The sequence below is a fragment of the Furipterus horrens genome, unplaced genomic scaffold, assembly GCF_987537825.1.
Source record: "Furipterus horrens unplaced genomic scaffold, mFurHor1.1.pri manual_scaffold_6, whole genome shotgun sequence".
Taxonomy (NCBI): Eukaryota; Metazoa; Chordata; class Mammalia; order Chiroptera; family Furipteridae; genus Furipterus; species Furipterus horrens.
Window position 1 is genome coordinate 183,911,410 of NW_028327176.1, and position 19,479 is coordinate 183,930,888.

The following is a 19,479-nucleotide window of genomic DNA, read 5'->3' on the forward strand; positions in this document are numbered from 1 at the left end:
AACAAAATAGTAACAGAAGCTGAGATACATGACCCAGACTCACAGCTGTCAGAAGGGAGTAGGGGAGGTGGGGTGAAGGACGGTGAGGGGATTACCCAGAGAACATTTACGGTCAAACCATGGGCGTGGATAGCAGTACAGTGATTAACTTAGGTGGGGTGGGTGGGTTAGGAAAAGGGAGAAAAAGCAGGAGCAACTGAAATAGTATGAGCGATAAAAATAAATTATTAGAAAAAGAAATTTGTTCTTAAATCTTTCACACTTTATTTTAAACTCCTCTACAACATAATGTTGTGCTCCTGTGATTTCTCTATAGCCTTCCTTCCAAAATCTACTTTCATAAAGTTATCTGATAAATGCAACATTTAATACATCATTCTTTCTACATGTATTTTGGTTTAACAAAAATTTTGAAACTAAGAAATAATTTTTTATTAAATTTTACTCTCAGTAAGTGGGATAGATGATAGGGTTCTGGAACTAAGGGAGAGGCCATTCACTATTATGCCATTTAAATCATTATGTATCAAAATGCTTAATACTCATGAACTTCTTTTAGCATCCATAATGAACTGTAATAGGTAATGTTAAAGGAAAGATTGACCTTTGTCATAATATTACTTTTTATCAAATCATTGATATAATAAACAAGAATCCTGGAAGAAAATCCAAATATTTTAAGCTGAAGGGATTAAAAGTATACAATTAGGTATACATTGTGTTATTAATGGTACAAACTGTTGCAAGTATATACATATATCTTATTACTTATACATAATGTATATTAAAAGTACATGTATATGTATATATTTCCTAATACATGTTTTGCAAGCTATAGGACTTAAGAATATTAAGGTAAACATGACTTCTTAAATGCCTTCCCAAATGGGTGACTCTAGGCCAGATGTTGTCAAAGTGTTCTCTGAAGGACCAAATTTTAGGCTTTGCATGCTATGGTCTTTGTCACAACTACTAAACGTGACCATGTTGATGCAACAGCTGCCATAGACGATACGTAGGTGATAAGTATTTCCATGTTCAATAAAAAAGTATTTATGGACAATGAAATTTAACTGCCATATAATATTCACATCACAAAATATTATTTGTATTTTAATTTTTTAGTCTTTAAGATATTAACATCATTTATAAGTTGAGAGATGGAAAAACCAGAGAGCTGAGCCCTATGTGGTTCATGCCCAGCAGTTTGGAGACTTCTGATCCAGACCTAATCCCACAGATGACCCTGAGAGTGTGCGGCAGATTTCAGGCTGAGCACGAGTGGGAGTGAGTTACATGGACAAAGCTGTCACTCAAAGAGGCCAAAGAGCACCTCTTGGGCATTTCACCTGTGACAGCAGTTAGGATCTTCTATCAACTCTTGGCACTGAGGAAAAAAGGGTCAATCTAGGTTTCTGCCTGCCTCCTGAGCTTGAAAATCCTTTCCGTCACATTTCACTATATTCAGTGTGTTTTAGTTTAGAATGCCAGCCCTATTTCCCTGTTTTCCATCTTGTTGGTGAGAAAAGGAGAGAGGAGATGCCAATATTTTCATGCATTTTTGTTTTCCTTATCTGACCTGTTAGCATCAACAATGGTGATAATAGTTACTGAAAATTACAAGTTCTTAACAGAAAAAAAAGTTAAATAAAGGTCATAAGATCTAGCTTTCAATCTCGATTTGTAATTATCTACCATTGTAAGCTTACAAACATTACTTAAAGTTTCTGGACAGAGGTTTACTTATCTGTACAAGAGGAATCTTTGAGATTTGTTCTAACAGAATGAACAAATGATAGTCTTTCTTATAAACATCAGTTTACTGAGAAGCCTTAAGGTAGAAAGTAAGTTTCATTAAAGATGTGTTAGAATTATAGAAATACGTGTCAAAGTTGGGGGAAAAATAACACAGTAAATTCACATTTGTATTTTTATAATTATTGAATTTCATACTAAAGTATTTAGAATAAATTCAACTACATATTTTTTCTTACGTTTATTTTTCTGGAAGCATCCATAATGTATCTTGTTAAGGGATCTCTGGCTGGGTAACTCAGTTGATCAGAGTGTCATTCCGATACACCAAGGTCACAGATTCAATCCAGGGCATGGCACATACAAGAAGCAACCAATGATGCATAAATAAGTGGAACAACAAGTCTCTCTCTCTCTCTCTCCTTCCCTCTTTCTGTCTCTAAAATCAATAAAAACATTTTTAAAAAAGGATTTATGGTTTGCATCCATTTCTTTGAATGAAAAGAGAAGCACATTTTTTAAAAATCTGTGGATTAAGTCTTTGAACCTGTAGATGGTGCTATAATCCCATTTTAAAATTCAATTTTGCTTTCTAGTTTAAATTCATAGGAAAAATACAGTTCTTTGGTTTCTTTTTATTCAGAGATTTAAAAAATAATTGAATTATTTCTCTTTGCTTTTGTGTTTTATGATTTTAATGGGAGAAACTGTTTCTACCATTGGAGAAAACTACTATAATTACTTATTGTTAATACTAAATACTTCTTTTGACAAAATAATAATCAGTTTAATGTCTTTTTTTCCTTTAGATTGTTCTGTTTATCATTCAGCATCAGTTTTTCTGTGAGTCTCAACCAATTTACTTTGCTGTTGCTATTCTTAAATAAAATTGCTTCACTGCGAATTGGATGACGAAGAGATAAGCATTAAAAAATTCCATATGAGAATCATTTCAACCTCTCGTTTGTAATAATCAAGTAAAAAAAGATTTCCTGGAATTAAGCCACAGGAACTCTGGCTTAGATCAGAGCTGTCAACTGGGAAACAAATCTCCAGGCATTGTGAAATTTAATTTATTTAATTTTTCATGTAACTGGATTAGAAAGTATGATTAAGCATAGCAGGATATTCTTTTACTGAATCAGTCTGACTTTGAATAAAGCAAATAGATGCTAAGTTCTTAAAGTAGAAGAAATAAAGGGGCTTTTAAGTTGTTCTTCCTTGAGGAACTTAAGAACAAAAATTTAAAAGAAAATATGCGGTGAAAATTTTAAAAATAAAAGTAAAAATAACATTTTACTCTCTTGTCCATGAAGTTGTTCATTTGGCTGTATTTTTACCTTACACCCTGATTAAATGTATGCTGAGCTATGTTTGGTTAAATACTCACAAATAGAAATTGGGTCCATCAAAGCACAGTATTCTGTCCACGCTTTCCAACTAGTTCCTAGCAGCCACCTGTCAGGTGTTGGAGCTGAAAATGTTCCAAAGCTGGTGTCGTTGTAGGTTAGGTATGTGTTCAGGAATAAGGGAGAAACACAATAATTCTGCGTAGTGCAAAGATTTATAAAAATGATGAATACAAGCTTTGAAAATAAAAAAAATAAATCCGTTGACAGGCTGATAATATAGTTTTGGAGTTATTCGAGATTATTATGTGAAAGGGCATTGAGAATAATTACATTCCATAGTAATGTAACATAACGGTGCTGCTAGTACATTTTACAACAGTGTGCATACTATATACTAGCTTGGAGCCTTTTCAAAACTTTTATCCTGGGATTAGTTTCAATATAAAGAAAATATAATAATAGAAAAATCAAAAATTGCTTCTAGATGCTTTTCAAATCAGGACAGACCTCAAAAAACATTACATGAATCGGGATGTACATGAATAGCATAAAAATTAAAGGAAGACTTTAGGAGAAATGATGCTTTGTAAGAGAAGAAAATTATATATTTGTAAGCACAACAAACATAAATGTTTCTTTTTGAATCTATTCTTGCCCATAAATTTTCTGAAGGAGCCTCAGTGATTCTGGCTATAACGCAAATTCTTTTGCTGATATAATTACTGCTAATTAAAGAGTAAAACATTTCCTGTTAAACTTGGTAGCTGTTTTTATTTAAAGAAAAGTAAATTTTCTCCGTTTCATGTCTTGAAGTTACGCACTATATATTTCTATAAATCAGAAATAATGACAATTAAGTAAGCACTTCAAGTCCTATTCATCCTGTGCGAGTATCGCTGTGACGTCTTTCAGGGCTTTGTGATTGCTCAGCCCTAAGTACAAGCCCTATAAAATGATGGGCTTTGAAACGCTGGTCAGGGTAGAGTGAAAGGCAGCAGCTGGCGACAACACCTAACTCCCAGACAAGTTCTGGTTCAGCTCTGAGGACAGAGAACGGGTGGAGCCTTTCCTGGCCTCACGGAACTTCAGCACCTGAGACAGCTCCAATATTCTGCAGAACACAGGAACCCTTGCAGGCAAGGTGAGTGCAAACTTGAGCTTTCTTCTGTTTAGCTCTCCCTGCCTCTGGAACTTTCCCCAGGGCCTACTGAATTTTTCTGTCTCTGGAAGAAACGTTTACAGTGTCATTTCTTTATAGCAACCCAAAGACAAGTTTCTCAGTCACCCGGCAAGCATAGAAATGCCTCAGATTCTTACATATGAATGAATTTTCGGAGTTCTTTCAGTTGAAAATGCATTCCTTCTTGTTCTTTTACTTAATACTGTTTTAAAATAATGTATTTAAGTAGGGTTTTTGTTTGTTTTGGTTTGGTTTTGCTCATATATAAATTTCTTACTGAAGGGTTCAATGGGTACAGTTTTTTTTTTTTTTTTTTGAAGCTTTCAATTTGTTTTTCAAGTACTGTTCTTCCTATGTCATATGTTGGCTCCATGAACCTAGAAACCATTTATTTTCCTCTTTATTTTAAATTTAATCCTGTGATTTTTTATAACAGCAAGAGAACAGAGCTTGATGTCCTAAGTTTCTATCTAGAAAATATTTAGAAATAAAAATGTGAAAGTAAATCAAATGTTAAAAAAAGTTTTTAATATATTTATCTTTGGCAAAAATTATGTCAATGGTGATATGTAAGTCAATTTTTTTTGGTGTTAATTTTTACCATTAATTGCACTAAATTGTTCAAACTCAGGCTTAGGAAACTGTATGCCTGGTAACACATACAATTAAAAGAGGAAAAATATGTATATACAAAATAATTTTATACTGTTAAGTATATACATTTATATGTACATTGTTAAATATACAATAACTAGTTTAATATTAATCAGATGCAGAAATTTAAAGTAGAAGAAAAAATCATTTTTTGAAGTTATTTTCTTAGTTTGAAAAGATACTAAAATTGGATGCTACATCTTTGTCACAGAAAATGGTCCCCAGGGTTATTTCCAGCACTATAAGAGCATGCCATTTCTTATATACTTGGGCCAACTATGTTATGTGCCTGTGAAATATGGGCAGCAGTTGAAAAGATCCTAATTTTTATTCAAGCACATGTCACCAAGAGAAATCCTCTTGATTAAAAAAGTTATAATATTGCAGTTTAACTGTATAAGATGAAAATTACTTTTTCTAAACCTTCTGCAAGAGCCTTCAGAATTTTCTAGGCACTCAGAATTACCTGGGTGGTGAATCTGTGGTTGAGTAATCTGATACAACTCTCTCCACGTCGATGTACAGAGATGGAAATGAAAAGGAATCCCCGGCTCCTTGTGCTCCTGATCCTTTGCAGTGTGCTCCTCACACGGACAATGGCATGGCCTCCTCTTGGAGCATCTTCTGCTCTGGGGTAGGTTCTCTTCCAATTCAAATGGCTGATGATTCTTTCTTCACCTAAATGCAAACTTGATATCTCTTATTTTGGACAACTTAACTTTTAAAAATTATATACTATTTATGAAACATTTGTTTGGTGTATTAAACAAGTTTTTTTTTTTTTCCAACATCAGGGCCACATGATTTTTTTGAGCTCTGAAATTCACTCTCAGGGCATGACAATGTCAATGACTAGTTTTATGAATAGGATGGTTCACCTTTCCAAACAAGGTGAAAAGAAAATTTGACTTTCTATTCATTCAAAATCAGTTAGGTAAGCAATGAGCTTTTATGCAGTGTCATCTCAGCTCAGACCAGCATCTGATAGAACAATAAATATTTATTTGCCTGCTTAATTTAGTTAATTTTTAGGATAAGTCAGAAAATAATCATAGGTTTAATAGTTGATTAGTTTATACATATATATTCATATTGGAGAGATCTATCTATGCAGAATTAATTTCTTAATATTAAGAATTGTGAAATAATTGGTCTACTGAGACACCCTTGTCCAGTGACTGAATTTTAATGTATGTAGTTTTGACCATAAATCCTTAGTTTTACTGTTCTCTATATGGTATTTTATATTTCAAGTTCATGGATTATAATGCAACCCACTTAAAGCTTTATCTAAAATAAAATAAATTTACATTTAAAAAAATAAACAGTAAATGAAAGCTACATTAGTTTGTTCTTTCATTACAGTTTATATGCACCACTATATCTAAGGGCAAAATCATCACTTTTTTTTTTTTTTTTTTTGCTTATTTTTTCATTCCTGATTCTTTGCTCAATGTAGACTTATGCTCAATTGAGTGAATAACCTCTTAACTCTTGGTGTTCATCATAAAGTCTGCTTAAAGCCAGATTTATGTTGCTTTGATATGAAACAGAAAGATTCTGGCTGAATGATTATATCATCACAGATGAACAATCACACGAATGCTGACGTTTGTATTGATTGATAGGCTTCATACTCAGAGGGGATGGCTTGTTACTGACTGCCAACTACCACGTCACCAAAAGATACAAAAGTGCCCAGGAGCCAACACATCCCTTGGAGGTTTACACCAACAGAGAAAATATGCATACATATAATTTTCATAGTGCGCTGGTGTTCAAAATGTGTATGCATTTATAAATACAGTCATATTTCATGTATAGGCATGGCTATGCTTAGACTTTCAAGTGAAGCATTGTACATCCCTTGCTAAAAGATGTTAAAAAACAAGATGAGAAACCAGAGACCCCACAAAATTCATGGAATTTGAATAACTATTCAGAGATGGATGCTTTGGACTTGATCAATATAGAGAAACAGATCACAACAAATGATACTAAACGTCAACAAACACACAGATTGCTCCCAGTGTTCATACTGAATATTAAAATTTTCCAAAATGTTTATTTTGTTAAAATTTTCCTACTTGGAAATTTAACTTTGCAGTATGTAGATATTATCAAGGAATGTACTTAATTAATGCTCTGATGGGATTAAACTGAGTAGTTCTCATACCTGATGCATATGGCTTGTATGTTGTGTCTATTTTATCAGATAAATAAAAAATATTATTTACACTCTCAAAAACCATAGAAGTCATTATATGTATATATATATATATATATATATATATATATATATATAGTGATACCCCCTGAGATCCTGAGTATCTTATTTAAAATGATTGTAAAAACATAAGCACTACCTTCTGAGAAAGAACGTATTTTATTTCATTTCATTGTCCCTTTTTTCTAATAGGTTGGGTGACAGAATACCCTATGAAGGAGCAAATGAACCTGATCAAGCTTCACTAAAAGCAGACACTGACATCTTGCAAGATGCATTAGCTGAAAATGACACACCCTATTATGATGTGTCCAGGTGAGTTCATTTTTATGGAGTAGTGTTTTGAAAACATGAAGCTGCTTCCACAGTAACACTATAGGTGTGCACATGCCAGGGCTCCATCCAGCCTGATGTATTGCCACTTGTGCGGCTGTACTTGACTTTCATGTAGAGAGTCTGTATCAAGCTAGAATGAGCTGATCGCTCACTTGCATCCTGTTACACAAAATATCAACATCAGAAATTGCACCAATTCTGCCCTGGCTGGTGTGGCTCGGTGATGGAGCACCAGCCTGCAAACCAAAGGGTCTCCAGTTTGATTCTCAGTCAGGGCACATGCCTGGGTTGCGGGCTAGGTCCCCAGTTGTGGGCGTGTGAGAGGCAACTGCACATGGATGTTTCTCTCTCTCTTTTACTTTCTCCCTTCCCCTCTCTCTAAAAATAAATAAATTAAATATTAAAAAAAAGAAAAAAATTACACCAATTCTAATAAAACTTGAGTATTTAGGATTCCAGGATAGAGGGAGGTCTAGGGCAAGAGTTTCATGTCTATGTGAAGAAAAGATGTCTAATAATAAGAGCTAGGTAGTCACAGAGCAATTGTCAAAACCAGCATTCAACTACAGACAGGGTAGCTCTATTGAAGACAAGCTATAAAAACTTTATTATTTGGACAGAAACGTTGGTTGATAGGCCCTAAGGTCCTCTCTATTTTAAGAGATTTTGTTTCTAATATTTGAGCAAAAAAATTGTGAAAGGTATAGTAAGAGTTTTGTTACAAATCGAGATTGTTTTCACTTATATCTATTATTATTAAAAGAAGGAGAAATAAAGCACCATAAATAAAGAAATAGAAAGTAACTTAAATGTTATTTTTCTCCCATAAATATGTCTTAGAGAAGAATTAGTTTGCAGATTCTACCAGACAGTATTATTTAATGTTGAGACATACTTCTACAAAAGCTAGTTTCTTTAAGTTTTTTAAAAGTTGGCATTGAAAATAGAGGATATATTTTGATATCAGTGAGAAGAAAATACATTTTATTAGGTTATTAGAAAATCTTCTTTTGGAATTAAGTTCTTATGAGAAGCTTTTATAAGCTGATGACTTTCTTAATGATGGAGCCAAAATAATATTTTAGAAGACCATGTTCAAAATAATGGTTATTCTTTCTTCCTTGTTTCAGGAATGCCAGACATGCTGATGGAGTTTTCACCAGTGACTACAGTAGACTCTTAGGTCAAATTTCTGCCAAGAAGTATCTTGAGTCTCTTATTGGAAAACGATCTGGGTGAGAATTTATTATTTTCATTAAACATAATATGATTTGTTAATCTGAGAATTATTTTTACACTGGTAATAATTTACTAATTTTGTTGTAAATTTATAACTTTATAATGTTTAATTTAATTGAAAAATAATTTATATTCTTCAGTAAAATATACCAATCCCATAGATTAAGGAAATAAGGCTTCCTGTTAATAAAATTCTCACTCACTTCTGACATACTTATACATTTTTTAGTAGCAATCGTTTGTAAATCTGCAAACAAACTGAAGCAGACACAGTAAAAAATAAATAAGACATAGTATAAACTGAAGAAAATTTTAATGCTAACCACCGTACTTTTTAGCTTCCTGCTCAAACCAAGCATTGGAAGATTCTTTCCTTAAATGGTCGATAAGTGAATATTTAGGTGGTATCTTCAGGTGGCATAGCTTCTAAAGAAGCCTTTATTTATCAAGAACTTTTCCTCCTAGAACACAACTTCAAATATTCCCCTATTTTTTATAAATTATTTGCTCTGTAATACAGAATGTGTCTTGAGACACTCCCAGTAAGAGCCAAAATATGATGCATTATTTTTCATTCTCTTATCCTTAGTTTTGGGTGTATTTTTCAATGTATTTTTGTGATAGAAAATGGCTTGGGTGTTAGAATTCATTTTTATATGAGTACAAGAAAATTGGAACTTTGGTGTACGTAGTTATCATTTCTTTGATTTTACTTTTTTCACATTTCTTAGCAATGACATCTTGGAAGACCAGGTACCAATCAAACGCCACTCAGATGCAGTCTTCACAGACAACTATACCCGCCTTCGAAAACAAATGGCTGTGAAGAAATATTTGAACTCAATTCTGAATGGAAAGAGGAGGTAAAGAAACAGAAAACTGGCTAAAATGAGAAATTATAAATGATCTTAAGAATAGAAGCTACAGAACGGAGACTTACCTATATGTCTACCTTTTATTCCATCTATGCTCTGAAGCATAGTTCTCAACCTTGGCTGCCATTAGACTACCGAGAATGTATTGCAAGGAAGTTGGTGCCTTTATGGATATGGTTCTAGCCATTGGTTTTCCCTAGGAGCGGCCTGGTTGACTGATGTGCCTCCAGGGTTAAAAAAGATGACTGTGGGGACACCTAGACTGAATTTGGAAACAGGTTTTATTAGAAGTGCTGATTTTTAAAACATATGAAGTACAGTTAATTAGCAATTTGGTATCACATGGAACTCCCTTTATGTGCATTCCAAGCCCCCCCCCCCTTTTTAACCAAATTAAGTTATTCTGTCTTCTCAGAATCTGTAAAACCTGTGTCTCTCTGGGTCACATAGAGTTTGGAACACAATAACTGGAAAGTGAGGTGCTCTCTTTTAACTTGATTGTTTTTGTTTAGATAGTGAGTATTAAGGTCAACCCTGGTTGGCCGAGGCCATACAAGATGCCTCTGTTTGCCCACCAGACTAAAACTGTAAGCATAATTTTAGACACTCTAAAATGGAAGAATAATTCATAGGTAAGAAGTAAGAACTGACCTAACGGATAATTATTTATAGAGCAGTTTACAGAGCGCAGGGAATAGCACAGATCACACAATATTATTTCTCATCTGACAGCCTTAACATGCACAATTTTCCTTTTTTCTCTATAGCCCTGAGGGGGAGTTTTCTGACTTTCTTGAAGAGCTAGAAAAATCATGAAAAGGGTCTTTGAAGAAAGCTGGTGACAACCTCCCAGTGGTGGGTATATGTTTGCATTCTTATCATGTTCTTATAGGAATCATCTAGTCACCTGAGTAGGTAGGAGTCACTTGGTAAGAAATATCTTAGACATTTCACAGTGAAACTTCATGGAAGATGACACTTGTGCCTGAAGCGAACTGCAGCTTACCAAGCAGCTGAAAATGATTCATGCAGGGTTCTGATGGCATAAAAGAGAAAATACAATGAGTAAACAGTTTCGCAGCTCTTAGTTTATTCAGATATATTCTTATTCCTTTGTCGAGATAGAAAACAGAGGAGACTGACTCACACTAATGAGAAAAACTGGCTTTCTTTTTGAGAATCAACCCAGGCTGCTTTTGTTAATGTAAGGTTTTGTTCCACGATTGCCTGCTAGCATCTCATTTAAGTACAGAAAAAATGCCACCAAATCACAGCATGGCTTGTTATTGTGAAAACACAGGGCACCCTGGGTCTAATTGTATTCCTTGAAACCTAGCAAGCATCATGCAGCAAAAATAAAATTTACTTTCTTTTACCTATAAAGTGAGTATAGGTACTATGATTCCAAAAATATTCACCATAAAATATTTTTTGAGTTGATAAAACATGAATAGGATTTTCCTTTGTTAAGTCATAAGCTTGTTTCCACAATTACTTTTATGTGTATGAGTCATATCTTTTCCTGAGAGCATTCATGCATACATTAGCTCATAAAAATGTATTTATAATACTTAGCAACTGCTTAAAGAAATTTTACGTCTTCACTATCAGAGGTTAGCAAAATTTTTCTCTAAAGGCTACAGAGTAAATATTTTTAGTTTTGTGGTTTATATTGTTTCTGTCAACAATATTTATGTCTGCTATTGTAGTGGGAGTTTGCCACAAATTATATGTAAAATGAATGAAGTGGCTATGTTGCAATAAAACTTTATTTATGAAACACGAAGGTTAGCTAGACTACAACCCTGAATAGGTCAAGGAGATTAAACTAGGCCCAAGCTCAGACTGAGCGTAGTTCACTGCCTCACTTCAGTTCCCGGTTTTCCTGCGAGTCCTCACGAGCAGACAGGCTGTCCAAGAACACACTTGACTGCCCTTCACCTCTAAGGGACATACATGGTCAGGGGTGCTGCCACGTGCCCATTCACAATCCTAAAAGGACATTTCAGGGCATGAGTCCCTTGGCGCAAAAAGGAATGATAATCTCACACAGCCCTTGAAAAAGATATAATAAGAAGTCTTTTCCATTAAATTATATAGTACGGCTGGCACTAATACTTAAAAGAAGTTTAATTATTCTGTCTTTTCTAAATTATAACATTATTTATGAGATTCTTCCCTTTATTCTTTTCTTTTTTGAATGGGTAGCTTTGGACAAAGTCTTTTGATTGGAAATTTTGTGAGTCCACCATCTGTGAAAATTACAAATGGGTAATTATTAGTGACCAATCAGGGAGCCCCTTCACATCCCAGTTCCCTTTCTGATAATCAGTCCTCTGGAGGATGCCCTCCTGGTATCACACAACATGATCTTCTGTCATGAGCAGTTGACAAGGGCCAAAGAGAAATAGATGTTCAACAAGTAAGTGGTAAGTGAATGAAGTTAAGATGCTGTAATAAAAATATGTTTATGCTTATATATTATTTTTTCTTTTCCAGAATTCTTGAAACAAAAAGATAGATGAAGTAATTGCGTTTTGAATTCTACATAAGTCAGTCAAGAAAACATCTTTAATATCAAAACCAAATAAAATGCTATGTTGTTAATGTGTGAATTCTGGGCTTTATTTAAGCTAATGTAATAACTGTGTTGCTTACACTGCAAGTATTATTTGAGTTTTAAAAATTTGTCTTTAACTCGTGAAAATCCTGTAGTTTCATATGCTGTGTATCCTTTATAACACCAATATATTTAATGATAAGGAAATACTAGGCTAATTCCAATTATGTGAGGCTTTTTGGAAGAGAAGTAATAGAGCAAATTGATGTGTTTATTTATAAAGCTTCCTGAAATAGTCAGAAGAGTGGAACAGATAATCAGTGTGTCCAAATTTGAATGTTAAACAGATAGAATGCTGTGATAAATAAACCTCATAATGTCTAAGAGAATGTTAAACAAGATAAAAAGTCATTCTTCAAAATTAAATTTTTTTTATGTTATGGAATTCCACATTTATAGGCAAACTTTATTATGAGTGGGATTAAAAATCTCATAGATTTAGATGTCTAAATGCCTATGGCTCCCTTCTGATCTATTGTTTCAATGAAGGAGAATGGCCTCTCCTTCTGACATTGGACCTTGTCTTTATGCTTGTGTAAAGTATGTACAGAATGTAAAGGGAGGAGAGCACTTGTTTTTCAGTGATAAATACTTTTTTCCATAATCATTCAAAGAATGCTTTGGTCGTACCAGCTTCTATCAGTGCAAGTGCATTTGGAGACACAACTATTTTTCCAAAATGATTATAAAAAATTAAACAGAAAATAAAGATGTTTGGTTATCATTGCACACAATTTCTACTGTTTTGATTCTTTAACTAACACAATGGTAGCTTATTTTTGCTCTAAAATTCCAGTAACTAGGTAGGTTTTTTTTCTTGTTAGAGGTAGAGTTAAGTTTGATCTTGTGTGAGAGATGAAAAAGGCCAGAATATTTCCAAAGTAAATCACCTGATCAACATGAAAAATAGTGTTGCTATAAACTGAGATGAAGAAGACTGGGGAAAAATGTTTCCAGAGCAAGATGAGTTTAGATTGGGATATTTTAAAGGTGATTTTGAACAGACTTGAAGATACACATGAGGATTCTGAGCAGATGCTGGGCTGGAGGTAAACAATTGGTAGACTTCAGTATATAAATAAAATGTAAAGGCACTAGTCATGAGAACATCAAGGGACAGGATGTTGCTAAAAAAGAATCTCAACACGTGATCTCTGGGTGTGTTCACTTACTTGGGCTGCCATGACAATGTACAACAAACTCACAGAAAGGTATCGTCTCACATTCTGGAGGTAGAAGCCTGTGGTCAAGGTGTCTGCAGGGATTGTTCACTCTGAAGGCTGTAAAAGGAACTTGGATCTCTCTGTTTTCTGGTAGTTTTCTGGTAGTTTCCTGGTAATCTTTGGCTTATAGAGGAATCGTCTCAATTTCTGGCTCAACCTTCATATGGTGTCATTCCTGTTTACATGTGTGTGCATGTGCGTGTGTCTCCAATTTTTTTTTAGAAAAACACTAGCCATATTGCATTAAGACTCATGCTAATAACCTCACTTTAACTTCATTACCTCTGTAAGATTATATCTCTAAACAAGGTCACATTTTGAGATACTGGGGGTTAGGACTACAACATATAAAATTTGGGGACCACAATTCAACCCATAACCCTAAGGCACTCCTTAATGATCTGGGATGCTGAGGAACAAATGGGGTAAAAAAGAATAAAAGAAGCAGCATAGTGAAATAAGAGGAAGTTAGAGAAACATGTAGTTCTGGAAAACCAGTATGGAAAATCTTTCAAGGAAGAAGTCGTCTTTAACAGGTTTGGAAGATGCTGCTATGCAAAATAATGTTTACTTATTGGTTTCTTAAGCTAGTATTTATAAGAAACCTGCTCTGTGACCAGTACTGTTCTCGGTTCTGATGATATAACAGACACAAATTCCTGCTTGTGTGGAGCTTACATTCTACTGAGAGAAATGGATAATACACGAAATGCTTAAGGGAAATAGATGCTGTGTTAGAAAGTAGTAAGTTCTAAGGAGAAAAATTAATGCAGGGAAAGAGGGTGTTAAGTGTTCAGATAAAAGGTTGGAATGTCAGACGACGTTCCTAGAGAAAAGCTCACAAGAAAGTGATACTGGGTAAAACCCAGACAGAGATCGGCTGTGAGTTCCTGTTTAAAGGTCATTCTAGATGGAAGAAATTCTGCATGCAAAAGCCCTCCGACCGGAGCATCCTTCATACTTTGAGGAGCAGAGAGGAGGCCATTTGGACTGAGGTGCAGAGAGTGATGAATTAAGACATGAGACAAAGGCAGAGGTGTTATGAAGAATCAAGCCACACGCAGCATCGCAGGTCCTGTTCTGCCTGGCTCTTCTCAGTACTCGATTGCCCTTATCTCTTGGCTTCCAGAAACCCAGTCCTGAGACACAGCCAACGCCAACACTTCCTGCACTATTCTCCTGACCCTTTCCTGCAGCTGCCTCACACTTCTCCTCACCTTGTCCGTGAACATGACCTTTGCCTGTGTGCACCCTAAGAAAAAAGATACTCACTAAGAAGGACTCAGATTTTAAAAGGAAGAATGAAAGAAAGGATGAAAGAAAGACAGACAGACAGAAAAGAGAGAGGGGGGGAAGAGAGAAAGAGAGAAAGAAAGGAAGGAAGGAAGGAAGGAAGGAAGGAAGGAAGGAAGGAAGGAAGGAAGGAAGGAAGAAAGAAAGAAAGAAAGAAAGAAAGAAAGAAAGAAAGAAAGAAAGAAAGAAAGAAAGAAAGAAAGGAAGAGAAAAAAGAAAGAAGAAAGAAAGGAAGGAAGAAAGGAAGAGAAAGAAAGAAAGAAAGAAAGAAAGAAAGAAAGAAAGAAAGAAAGAAAGAAAGAAAGAAAGAAAGAAAGAAAGAAAGAAAGAAAGAGAAAAGAAAGAAAGAAAGAAAGAAAGAAAGAAAGAAAGAAAGAAAGAAAGAAAGAAAGAAAGAAAGAAAGAAAGAAAGAAAGAAAGAAAGAAAGAAAGAAAGAAAGAAAGAAAGAAAGAAAGAAAGAAAGAAAGAAAGAAAGAAAGAAAGAAAGAAAGAAAGAAAGAAAGAAAGAAAGAAAGAAAGAAAGAAAGAAAGAAAAAAAGAAAGAACGTCTAGCAGGCATTTCTACACACGGGCCGCTCAGCAAACAGCACTGCAGGGAGAGGCTCGCACTGAACCGCCTGCCTCTGCACGGAACGTCCTGTCTGCACTGCGTTTCTGCAGTCTAAGCCAGCCCATTATGGACGAGTTCCTGGAGCCTTATTTCCCTTTTCAATGGGAGCTGTGCAGCTATAGCTCCAACAGCACCTTCACTGGCCAATCAAAAGTGGCTCCCTTCTGACCAGTCAGGATAGTGACTTTTGGACCAAACAAGCTGTGAGCATTCGGAGTCCTCATGTGCATGAGGACGGGCCCAGCAGGAGCCAGAGGCAGAGACTTCTAGCTCTATAAGCCAGCACCCCTCTGGCAGAAGGAGCACATTTTTTTTCTTTCCACCAAAGGCTGAAGACTGCATTTCCCAGGCCAAAGCTGAAACATCGAAGATGAAACACCAAAGATGTCTTGCAGGAGCAGCTCAGAGCAGAGCTGAGCTGTCTAGCCTGAGAGCGGTCTGGTCCCAGGGCCTTGCTATTTTCACAGTCCTGCAGTATCACATATGAGCTGCTTGCACTCAATAAGGTTGCCTACTTCACTGCATCCCACACTGTGGACTGCTTTTGGCATGGAATCAGCGCCAAAGACCATCTGGTGAAACCCCTCTTCTCCCTTCTGTATGCCTCTCTCTCTTTGGAAATTGATCTCTGTCTGGAATTGGACAGAATGTGTCAAGGGTAAGAAAAACTGCATTTGTGATCGCGGGTCCCATTCCAAGCAGACTATGCCATTTTCTTCCCTCATGACAATCTCACTTCCCGAAGGTCCTTCCCTTCAAGTTGTTCCCTCTTTGCTCCCTGAATGTTTTTTTGCGATCACAACCTATTTCTTTCTGATAAGTGACAAAAAGTGGAAATTCTGGGGCAGGGGCGGGCTTGCTAAAAAAAATACCTGCCATTTAATGTATCAGCATACAATACAAATAGCTTCTTTAGCAATAATTTCTAAAGTGACAATAGCCAAGCAAGTTGCCTCTAGAGTCATGAATGCCTTGAATGGATCTTGATTTAATGTATTATATAATACAACAGGCATCTCAGTGTTCGGTCATTGAATGGAGTACTTTCTGTGGCTTTGACACTTCTGACTGACTCAGGAAAAGAACTTTAATTTGGCTTAATATTTGTAAATTAATATCTAATGCACAATTTCCAACACAATCTCTCATCATTTTAGTTTAAGTGACCTGCGGTACATTATTAGCACATTTTTGGTACACCCTCTAAAAAAAACTATATATTCCTATTGATATTATCATATACTATCTTCATATTAAAAACTAACACATACACACCACATATACAGTTTCTGGGTTTCAGGTACAGACTCTGTTCTACAGGGTGTCTCAGTGATAGAAACTAAGAGTTCTCAAATAATATCTATAACTAACTGAGAGCCATTGGAGATGAACATTTTAGGAGATCTAGATTTTAGAAGAATACACTCCAATTATTTCCTTGCTTATGCCTGTTTGCTCCAAACTCCCTGGTTAACTGATAGCAGCTGCAATTGTCGGAAAGGAGAGGGGGGAAGAGACACATTAAAAGCATCTGCCTTTTCACAGTCTTCTGTTGGCAGCTTTCTCTCCCTGATTGTTGGGGGAGAACATTAACTGGTCCTTCTCTTGCGCCTCATGTAATTGTCAGTCTCCTGCAAGATGCATCTCTGTTGATACTTTGACTTTTCTCATTTTTCCCTCCCCACACAATTGCGCTCTTTCTTTTTTCTCTTCCTTGGAAACTTGCCCCGGTTTCATAATTTGGCTTCTTTGTCTTTGGCTCCTCTGTTCCCAATAGAGTTGTGGTTTCACGTACTTGGGCCTCTTGCTCTGCTTCTTGTCTTACCGACAAGTTAACCTCATTTATTCCAGTGACAGAAAATTCATATGTGTATATATCTCCCACGATTTCTTTTTGTCTCCTTAGGTTTTCTTTCTATGAGGCCTAAGCACGCAGCAGATGCTTGCAAAGCTATATCTCCTAATTTACACCATATTGATGAAACTGCCATTGCCTGTAAGTTTACATTTTCCTCTGAGGACAGTAGCTATGCCGTTATTCTTAGTTCTTACTGCAAAGACGTCTTATCTTTACCTTGATACTTATGCAGATAAAGAAACTTTAGCATATCTTTTTTGACTTGGATCTGTCTCTTTTATCTTTAATGAGATAAAGATTTAGAACAACAGGAATATGTCAACAAAGAGAATTTATTATGAGAGGGAAAGTCTGCAGTTAGGTCGTCGTCATCGTTGGCAGCCGTCCGTCTCGAGAGATGATGATGTAGCTTCTTAAGAGTCTATCTGCACCGCCGAGAATGGCTGTGCAGTCCAACTCGGGAATGACACGGTATCTGTCTCCTCCCGTGTTGAATCGACATCTTGCGATGACGCTGGAGTGTCCTCTCCAGTGAAGCTGAAGCTACAGAGCCTGGGCAGGGTGATATGGAGGGTCTGCTGTTGCCCATGCAGCAGACCCCCCCTCTCTTCGCAGCTGAAGGGTCCAAGGGAAAGACGGAGTCAATACAGCTTGGCTTCAGGTGCACCGCAGGAGTTGCCGGTGTTGACTACAACGTCAAACCGCCTTAGGGACTCCGGCTCCGGATTTTCTGTCGGGGTTTACTCCCTTAGCCTTTCCCCTGAAGAGGTATGCCGCAAGGCAGCAGAGGTTTTTTGGAGTCAGAGTTTTCCTTCTCTGATGTGCCCTGACTGGAAGATCGAACCAGCGACACTTAGCTCGCAGGCCGACGCTCAATCCACTGAGCCAAATCAGCCAGGGTGGCAGTTAGGTACAGGTAGTAAAAATAAGGCTAATAGAATAGAATTGAGAAAATTTCCATCTGAAGTTCTCAATGGTGGTTAAGTAGCTGCTCAGAGGGGTGTGGGCTTGGAAATATACTTGCAGGGTAAAAGAAAAATGGTAAAAATAGGTAATATCATAGCTGGGCTCCATGTAGGAGCTGTTATAGCAATGTTCTTATAAAATATTAAGAAGAGACTATATAATGATGTTTAAAAATAAAATATAACTAGTATTTTATTAGTAATAACAAACCGAATGTTATTTACCAAATTGTGGAGCGTAAAGCTAAGTTGTTTATAAATGGACAAATGTTTAAAAATTGCATAACAACATTCCTAATTTGCATTGAAATAATATTATATAAATCATACTAAATCAGTGAATTTTGGGTGAAAAGGCAAATGTGAGCTTTTGTCTAGTTTCACACATTTTTGGAGAGAGTAATGCCTGTATATTGGTAATTAACATGTATTTGAACAAACAAAGCAGAAATTAGCATATTTTGTGTTCCATGGATCTCAGTAGGGTTCCTATGGCAGAGGTTAAACAGCAGAGATCTTTTCTTAATGCTTTATATCCAGGTGATCAAATTCTTCCACACACAAGCTTAATAAACTAGAAAATTAGAGTCGTTACTCATCGGTGTGTTTGTGATGAACAAAATTGCTAAATGCTGCCTCTTGCTTATAGTCCTGACTATGAGCAGGATAGCATGCCTCCAATGGGTTGGGTGACTAGCAAGTAACAATCCAAGCGCTCTTCAGCTTTCGCAGTGCTGGGAAAGTGCTAGCCCATAGAATGGAAAGGCTTGGGAGTGTCAAGATAAATGCTTTAGGGATCTCTCTTTTCTTCCAATGTCACTATATACCCTCATTGGGAGCCAGGAACTCAGTCCTGGTATTGACAATGAAGCATCAGTCTACATGCAAACAAAGTTTCAGATCAGAACTGAGACCAGGGCCTATAACAGAATGAACTTCACAGCAGAGCAAGCTAAGTGCTGGCATATCATTTGAACACCTGAGTCACGGGCTGACACAATTTTAGTGCCTACTTTATTTTTCTCTGCTTAAGGCTTTGAGGTACTACAAAAAAAAAAAAAATAATAACAGAGGCCAGCTTTCCCCACTAAATTAAGGAGTCGTGAGGACATCAGCTCAAGAATGCTCAAGAATAACTTTAGCTTCGGGTTATTAAATGGAATCCTTAGATACTACTTTGAACATTTCCAGCTATGGGCAGACCAAGAAGCAAAATTGACATTTCCAGAAATCAAACACTGAGGCTATTAGAGCGGGAGGCTGTTTTCATCAAGGCTCCTTCCCCAGGGCC

At 36.1% G+C, this 19,479-nt stretch overlaps 1 protein-coding gene across 1 annotated transcript; it reads left to right on the forward strand.

Moving 5' to 3' along the window:
- The first annotated feature begins 5,468 nt into the window (after positions 1 to 5,468).
- Positions 5,469 to 12,233, forward strand: LOC150007971 (VIP peptides-like). Its single transcript, XM_090280695.1, has 6 exons — positions 5,469 to 5,575; positions 7,361 to 7,483; positions 8,635 to 8,739; positions 9,475 to 9,606; positions 10,386 to 10,473; positions 12,118 to 12,233. Exons 1-5 carry the CDS (start codon positions 5,469 to 5,471, stop codon positions 10,432 to 10,434), a joined length of 516 nt encoding a protein of 171 aa, XP_090136821.1. The 3' UTR covers positions 10,435 to 10,473; positions 12,118 to 12,233.
- Positions 12,234 to 19,479: the final 7,246 nt, after the last annotated feature.